Source organism: Rhagoletis pomonella, unplaced genomic scaffold (genome assembly GCF_013731165.1).
Source record: "Rhagoletis pomonella isolate Grant_MI unplaced genomic scaffold, Rhpom_1.0 Rhpom_scaffold_00006, whole genome shotgun sequence".
NCBI classification, from domain to species: domain Eukaryota; kingdom Metazoa; phylum Arthropoda; class Insecta; order Diptera; family Tephritidae; genus Rhagoletis; species Rhagoletis pomonella.
Window position 1 is genome coordinate 12,199,137 of NW_023458560.1, and position 8,674 is coordinate 12,207,810.

An 8,674-nucleotide genomic window follows, 5' to 3' on the forward strand; every position below is an offset into this window, starting at 1 on the left:
GAGAGGGACAACTGTCAGTTTATCGAACCTTGTATTATTGAATCATGGGTTCTTCCTAAAAATTTATAAGTTTCCGTATTAACTTTTCGTACTCAGAAAAAATGCAAGTTTTGAGTTGTGAGCTAGTTTCGATAAATTTCCTATACAAATTAAGAAACGGCACCGATTTGTTCGTAACTCGCATGGTACTTGGATCTGAATTACCAACCAAATGAGGTAATTCGCTCTCAAAATTTAGTATGGCGAATTAATCTTTAATAAAATAAAAAATAAAAACAAAATTACATAAATTATATACAATAAATATGACCACACATTTTAAAACCAAAGGGAACCCACATTGCATATGGGTTCATAAAAGTGGCTTTGTAATTGTTAACGACAGTTTTAAATTACACTTTAAAACACAACTACTTTTTGTTCAACTCCACTGGCTTGAAGCTTTTGAATATTTTGATACAGTTTTAAAGTGTAACATTAGCATTTATTAGGTGCGTTCGTTTAAAATCTCCAACAGAAACCAACCAACTGCCAAATTCCGGCGAAATGTCATCTGTTCGCTCACAAGAGAGATACTGACACAGTTTATTGATTAAACAAATAACTAAATTAGTCCGGATCTTGGACTAAAATCTGAAAAGTGTCAAAATGCCGGAGCGTAAGCAAAATGCGCTCACTAAAAGAGAATAACAGAAAAAGTAAAGGAACGCAAAAAGCCAAATTTTTAGTCCAAAGAATGGCAACAACAAAGCTAACGTCAAATAAAAATGGAAATGTATGTACAAAACAAATTCACACAAGCACAAGCACAATAAACACTTACTATATCAATTATTTTTTGCCTCCTTCCAATTTCAATTCACTTCTTTTACTTTTTAGATTATTCTCACTTTTTGCGTATTCTTTAATTTCCGTTAATTTAAATTTAGTTAAGTTTGACACTTTTCAGGATTTTGCCAGAAAAAATTCTTCTGACTAAATCTGACTACTTCGGACTGATGAGAGTCACTCTCACTGGGTGTTGCTCTCTCATTTTTGCTGTCATTTCCGAGTTAAGGAACGCTTTTTGGACTAAATCTGACTACTTCGGACTTTTTCTGACTATTTCTGGGAGATAAGGAACGCAACTAAAGTTCTGAACACATTGAAAACGACGAGCTACGGACCACAGCTTCCAATTTGTCATCTTCATTATCTAAATGCATTGTCGATGGCGACATGATTTATTTGAACGCGGCAGCGACATCATAAATTTGTATGAGTTTGACATAAAAGAAGAGGAAGAACGTTATCTGTCGCCAGAAAAATAGAAATAGATCTAATCTGGCCACAACCACAGCCGTCGCGTAGCCCGGTCGTCGCCAAAATAATTATCTACATAAGAGTACGTGTTAAAATAATTTGACAGCTGTGGTTTGTAGCTCGTCGTTTTCATTGTGTTCGGGCTATAATGTATATACATGAGTGAAAATTGTCGATAGTGGTTACAAAACTGATCGATAGTGCCGTCGATAATTTTCCAGCTCAAGAACAATTTATTTAATACACCAGCACCTTTAGGCCGGAATGCAACCCTTGTAACCTTCAAAAGGGAATAAAACAAAACAAATATTTTTGTGAAGTTATCAAAGTTTGCAAACACCGGACGATAACATTCGCTTACTTTAAATTTTCAGCCATAACACAATGGAGGAACTTCGAAAATCGGATATTCCATGTTCGTAGTTTATATATAATTGTTTTGTAATTTGGCCAATTGCTGTTTTGCCTTTTTTATACAGTTGAGGCTTTTAGCGGCCATGAGCCTTCAAAGCACGTAAAGGTGCCTCAGGATATAGCTAAATGGCAACGTTCGGAAGCTTACTATGATCTGATGGGCTTTATAAACGCTGTTAGTTGCGCAATTCAAGGAAAACGTATTAATGATCCCAGCATTTATGTATCGCCCATAATGAAAAATTTAGTTGCTGTTTTTGACAAACTCAATAAGCTAGTTGATGAGTCGCCTCCAGTTGATCAGCCTACACGTTTTGGAAACAAGGGCTTTCGTGTGTGGGCCAGTAAAATGCATCGCGTAAGTTTTACAGTCATTGCTGTATTTTGGATAAAAATAATTTTAACATTTTCGTTTCAGGATATATTTTTATACTTGAAGGAAGCACTGCCACAGGAAAAGTGTGATCTATTCACTGAACTGGGATCCTATCTAAGCGAATCATTCGGCAATTCCGTGCGGATTGATTACGGTACAGGGCATGAATTGTCGTTTATATTCTTTCTCTGTGCACTATTCAAGGCTGAATTATTGACGGAAGAAGACAGCGTAGCTTGCGTATTACGTTTGTTCAATACCTATTTAATTTTTGTGCGCCGCCTACAAAAGGAATACCACTTAGAACCAGCTGGCAGTCAAGGTGTTTGGTCACTGGATGATTTTCAATTTGTGCCATTCATTTGGGGCAGCGCTCAATTAGCATGTAAGTTGTTTCAAAGCAATATGAAGAGGTAAATAATTGAATATCAAATTTTTTGCAGTCAATAGCCCATTTGAACCGGTGCGCTTCTTAGACGATGATATTATCAACGAGTACAAAGACGAATATTTGTTTATTGGTTGTATCGATTATATCAACCAAGTAAAAACGGGACATTTTGCAGAGCACTCAAATCAGTTGTGGAGTATTTCGGCAGTACCAACATGGTCGAAAATAAACAGCGGATTGATTAAGATGTACCAGAAGGAGGTATGCATTTAGTTAGATATGTACCCATGTACAGATGTGTATTAAAACATAACCGCCAAAACATACTATATATTTTTATTTTCCTATAGATATTGTCTAAATATCCCATAATGCAGCATGCACTATTTGGTAAATTGCTCCGATTTGAACCTGTAAAACCCGGTACGACTTTGCCTGTAGCACGTTTAGGTTTTATACACCCTGCTTCTACGAAATCGTCAATGAATTCAATAAGTTCGCGCAAACTGGCTTCGCCAACGTTGCAATGTTCGGAAAAGGATGATGAAAGTGTGTCCAAATCCACAACAGTATCAGAGACCACAATAAAAACCAAGGACATAGATCTAACTGAAAAATCGGGTTAAACCGAAACTTACAGCTTGTTGCTAAAAGAGGAAGTAAAAATATTTTATGTAATATATAATGCTACTAAATATGCATTTTATTGACAATTGTAAATAGTATCTTTTTATGTAAGCTGAGCTGCATTAAATTGAGCGTTTTACTTGCTTGCAATAGGTGCAACTGTCATTTTTTAATTTTGTGCAAATCATATTTTTAGGGTTTAACAAAAGTATGTTTGATTCTGTCTGAGATGCTCTATAATTCTAATCTCCTTTCTTTGAAACGAAACTACTTTAATCTTTTATATCAGTGTTAATATACGTACGTAGTTAGAGCTTAAAAATAACGACTTTATGGCTTATACAAAAATTCGCATGCATACAAATATGAAAAATGTGGGATAGAAGTTTTCAGAATTTATGCAGCGATATGTACGCATGCATTTATGTACAGGTCCATCAAAATACGCTGATATACCGCACTAAATTTTTTTGTTTGTTGTGTGAGAAAGCTTCCGGTATTTAAAACAGTAGCATTTGTGATTTGGACACGGAAAGATGTATTATCGTGGCTACGAGGTCGCGATTTAAAACTATAGCTATTTTCACAGCTGCATAATTATTTAGGTTGTCTACCCAATCTGTTCGTAATACCACTTCACAAAAGGAGTTAATTGCTCTTAATAGTGTATAGAATATCAAAAATTATACAGTGATTGGATGAAAAGTGGCTAATACGTATTTTTAGTTTTGAAAATATTGTTAAAAATAAACACAAATAAGTGACGTAACCTTTGCCTGTACAGGGAGCTTTCGGCAGTCGGCAAATGGTCATCGTATATGCACATACATATGTACATATGTGGTTACGTATAAATGAATGCAAGTTTCTTAAGGAGAGAGGGTTTTGAGATCGTCGCGAACTTTTCACTCGCGTTTCTGGGTCCACATAAACATATGCTTGTTTATTTTTACATTGGATTGTTTATAAACAAATGGAATTCACGTGCATGACCGTATCAGCAAACAACAAATAAATCCACTACGAATTTATGTCATCAATCAATTGATATAGTTAACAAATCCTTGGACACTTGGCTAATTCTCAGGCATGTCTAAAAAATGTAGCGTTCGCTCATTGAGCGATAGCGCTTTAGCCGAGTTAGCCAACCAGATTGTCTCGACGATCGGTTATGCCAAGTATGCACCTGACGTTGTACTCGACATTAATATCGTGATGGTGGACATCAATCAATATCTCGAGCAGACCGGCGCTACCTGGAACATATACCAAGACCTGCTGCGTGTCATACTCAGCTCTGATTACTTGGACGCTAATATGCGCTTCACTTGCATGCAAATGCTGCTCAACGGCAGCGTCGCATTCTTGGTAACTGAAGTCTTTCCCTTTTCGTATTATGAAAAAATTCTGCAAGTCATTGCCGCACAAGGTACTGGTCTGCGTGTGCTCAATTTGAAAGGAGTTTGGGTGAAGGAGGAGCATATGCACTACCTTTTTGAAATCGTGCGCAAATGTAAACACCTGACCAAGTTATTTGTACCTTACATCGCCAACGATGATCTTCTCGAGGTAATTGGCAAGAACTGTCGGCAACTGCAAGTGTTGGACATATCCGGTGAGACAGACATAACCGAAATCGGTGTGGAGTTTCTCAGCCACGGGATGTGCAATGAAAAGCTAACGGTCGTGGATATTGGTATGCCTGGCGAGGAGAACATTTGCTACTCAGATATTGCCCTTATATTGGAACATTGTCCCAATGTGGAGACACTCTCCACATATTCATTCGTAGGCGCCTCGCTGAAATTCGTATATGACAACATTGACGAGGAATTTCAGTGCAAGCTACGCTACTTACACGATACTGGCACCGACGAGGAGACGCTTAGTGTGATTGTAAAAACTTGCCCACACTTGGAATCACTCTATTTGGACACACCCAAACCTGGTGCGCTTCCAGTACTCAGTAATAGATTTTTGCGAAAGTTGAAAATCTACAAATTTTCCTGCGCTGAAGTAATGGAGGTGCTCGATAATATCGGTCGGAATCTTAGCCATCTGACCATGATTAAGGGTGTTGGCCACTTGGAAATAAGTAAATTAGCGCGCATTTGTCCGATGTTGATTGACTTAGACTGTTACATGATGGATGGGCTCTCATACACAAAGGACATCAACCGTTTTGAATGTTTGGAAGGCTCAGAAATGCTCAGCAGCCCCATGTCGAATGCCTCATTGAAGATGCTTATATGCAGCTGTAGACAGCTGAAACGTCTGGCGGTGGATAGTATTAGCTTCACAGACGAGGATATTGTAAAGTAAGTGAAAATAAAAATAGAAAAGCTTATAATTTTGAGACGACCAAATTTAGAAAATATTAGTTATGTATATGGTTGAAGGCACTTAGATCCCTGCAAACTCTGTACAGTTATACATCGTTACCGTAATATAGAAAGGCCCCTATGCTGTAATCCGAATGTTCGTAGCTACGAATTCGTCGCTCCGTTCAGAAAACTCGAAAATTGGTATGCTGTCAAGAACAGTGTTGCCGTTTTAGCCCTTTGGTGGCTAAATTTGGCTACCAAATTCTTTTTTTGGCCACAAAAATTTGAAATTGCCCCTAGCCCTTTTTTTAGCCCTTTTCAAAATTTATTCATCATTGACATTCAAATTTTTTTTATGATTTTCATGAATTTAACTCTTCGCTCATAAAGCGAACGCCTTTCCTTTAAGGCAAGTAAACATATTTCTATGTATGTTCCTTACGTTTCTGGGCCGTTATCTTATCCGTTAACGATTTAACTATACTTTAAAATAGGTAAGTTGGTGGCCCTTAATATGCTTTCTGTGTTACACAAAAAGTTTTTTTGTTGAATAAAATAGTAATTCTTTTCAGAGTTCATTGTTTTTCTATACCAGTAATTATAGAAAATGTTTGCGTGTATACTTACATATTTACACTAGCAGTACCCCGGTGTGCTTTTCTACACCAAATATTGAAAAACGAATGAAAAGTCCTGGAATTTTTCTATATGAAAATTTATCATTTGTTTTATTTCAAAATTTTTGATTCTTTATTTTAAAAGTTAATCCAACAGATTTGGATATACAAAATTTTTTGTTTTTCCATCTTGGGTATGAATAAATAAACAATTTGGAATGCCAACTCTTGAACAGGCCACGTATAGCTACCAATTCCAGTAATCTACCACAAATATTTCAAGAGATATACCAGATGAAATTTTTTGTTAGTATGGGTGGTGCCACGCCCCCTTTTCCGAATTCGGGGAAACTTAACACAAACCATCTGCATAATAGCCCGACTATGCCGTATAAATTTGGTTGAAATCTTGCACTTATTTTTTATATATAAGATGTGAGGTGCCACGCCCTCTTTTCCAATACTGCCCATTTTTATCCATGAGTATGGAATTATTTGTTATACCTCTATACCAACTTCCAGTACTCTACCACAAATATTTCAAGAGATATACAACAAAAAAATTTTAGTTAGTATGGAAGGTGCCACACCCATTTTTACGAATTCGGGCAAACTTCACATAAACCATCTGCATGATAGCCTGAATATGCCGTATAAATTTGGTTGAATTCGGTGAAGCTGTTCTCAAGTTATAAGCTCACACCAAAAACGTGTACTTATTTGTATAAATAAGATACATACATATGCCACGCCCCTTTTCCAAATTTGGGAAAACTCCACATAAAATATCTGCATGATGGCCCGAATATGCCGCATAAATTTGGTTGAATTCGGTGAAGCCGTTCTTAAGTTATATTGTCACACCAAAAACGTTCACTTATTTTTATATTCTAGTTAGTATGGGTGGTGCCACGCCCCCTCTTCCGAATTCGGGAAAACTTCGCATAAACCATCTGCATGATAAATTGAATATGCCACATAAATTTGATTGAATTCGGTCAAGCTGTTTTCAAGTTATGAGGTCACACCAAAAACGTGCACTTATTTTTATATATAAGATGTAGGTAAAAAAATTTAGCTACCATTTTTAGCCACAACGACGATTTTTAGCTCTTTTTTAGCCCTATTTTAGCTGTAATTTAGCTACCACTAAAAATGTTTCGCGGCAACACTGGTCAAGAATGATAGAATATTCTCTCAATCGTGGTATGCTGTAATCCGATCGGAACTATCAGCGGCACTGCCAGCTAAAACCGTTGAATTCGAAGTTCTTAATCAGCTGCTTTGACAAAAACCAATAAAAAAAAATTGTAGTACAATTACATGAACCAAAAATACAAGATCATGCGGGTAGAAGAGTAGCCCGTTAGAATCGCATTTAGGAAAAAAGTTTAACGATTTTGACAATAGCCATTTGTTTACATTTCTTCATTGTTTACAATTTGGTGGTGGCTTTTCAAGGCACATAAATACTGGTAGAAGCCAAAATGACGTTGCTCTCATGAGAACCAAACCTTTAAACTTCAACTTGTTTTTCATTTATTTCCTATATTTCGTTACGCTTTGAATGTCATATCGTTGTTTTTTTTTTTTGAATGTTCGTTAATAACAAATTTTAATTAACATTTGAATTTTTGTAGTGTTGTGCAGTTTATACTTAATGTATGTGTTAAAAATGCAATACCGAAGCGTTGTTTTTTATGTGGTGTTAAATATGAAGCAGATACCATTTAACGTGCCTCAATGTCCTTCGCGTAAAGAGCGTTGCGAAAGCAGCTGTGGGCCAGAGCTGCAGCGAAATGCCTTGCTGTGCGTTAAACATTTTAAAGCAGCAGATTTCATAAATGCACCGGGAGGTACAGGAAAGGCACGTTTGATGCCAAGTGCTGTTCCTATGACCCTTATGCCGGAAAGTCCCTCCAACAACACTGCAACTCATAAATTAAAAACATAAAACAAAATACAAATTAACAAATTTTAACTAAAGAAAAATAAATAAATAGAAACAAAACTTCAAATTTACTCAAAAACGTCAACCAGCGAAATGTAATTTTTTATTTTTCCTTACACACGCTCATTTTTATTTTTACTCTCCCGAAAACTTTGACTTTTGTAGGTTTGATGTCAATTTGGCTTCTACCTGTTTTTATTGTACCATGGTGGCTTTTTACAGCAATTTTCTTCATTTTCGCCTGCGGCAACGTGTGAACAAATAAGGTAAAGAATAATTTAACACAACGGCATGATTTATAGAAGAATTTGCATAATAAAAATGATTATTCATGCGTTCAACAATTTCGCGGTTTTCTCCGTTCTCTTCGTTGTTTACTTCTTACAACAAAGATGGCGTCGAGATTTCGGCAGCTAGAAAATAACTTTTTTCGTTCTTTCCTTCCCGCGTGATCTTGTGTCTTTCGTTCATGGTACAATTAAACACAAGTGCAATTAAAAAAAAAATAGTTTAATAATTATTTGAAAATACTTTTCCTTAATTAAGTAGAATACAAAGAATTCAGTGGCCGGTGCACTTTTGTCCCAGGAGGAAGAACAGCAGTTGCACTATATACAAAGGAGATTGCTAGGAGATTGTTCTGTTCCATTTAGCTTAAGGGCCGGTTGTTCA

The 8,674-nt window shown here is 36.4% G+C and overlaps 2 protein-coding genes across 5 annotated transcripts in view; both read left to right on the plus strand.

Annotated features, from left to right (window-relative positions):
• The window catches only part of LOC118740419 (serine/threonine-protein phosphatase 2A activator), a 6,589-nt gene extending 3,320 nt beyond the window's left edge, over positions 1-3,269 (plus strand). The window contains exons 1-5 of one of the 2 annotated variants that reach the window (XM_036471946.1): positions 1,545-1,717; positions 1,782-2,074; positions 2,135-2,477; positions 2,536-2,744; positions 2,834-3,269. In XM_036471946.1, the coding sequence (XP_036327839.1) occupies positions 1,687-1,717; positions 1,782-2,074; positions 2,135-2,477; positions 2,536-2,744; positions 2,834-3,109 (1,152 nt within the window). In that variant the 5' untranslated portion in view covers positions 1,545-1,686 and the 3' untranslated portion in view covers positions 3,110-3,269. Of the gene's footprint in view, positions 1-1,544; positions 1,718-1,781; positions 2,075-2,134; positions 2,478-2,535; positions 2,745-2,833 lie in introns of those variants that run through there. The other variant, XM_036471947.1, reaches the window with a different exon arrangement.
• Positions 3,270-3,794: 525 nt separating this feature from the next.
• LOC118740418 overlaps positions 3,795-8,674 on the plus strand; it is a 38,486-nt gene continuing 33,606 nt past the window's right edge. For all 3 annotated transcript variants that reach the window (XM_036471945.1, XM_036471944.1, XM_036471943.1), the window contains exon 1: positions 3,795-5,428. In XM_036471945.1, the coding sequence (XP_036327838.1) occupies positions 4,200-5,428 (1,229 nt within the window). In that variant the 5' untranslated portion in view covers positions 3,795-4,199. The remainder of the gene's footprint in view (positions 5,429-8,674) is intronic.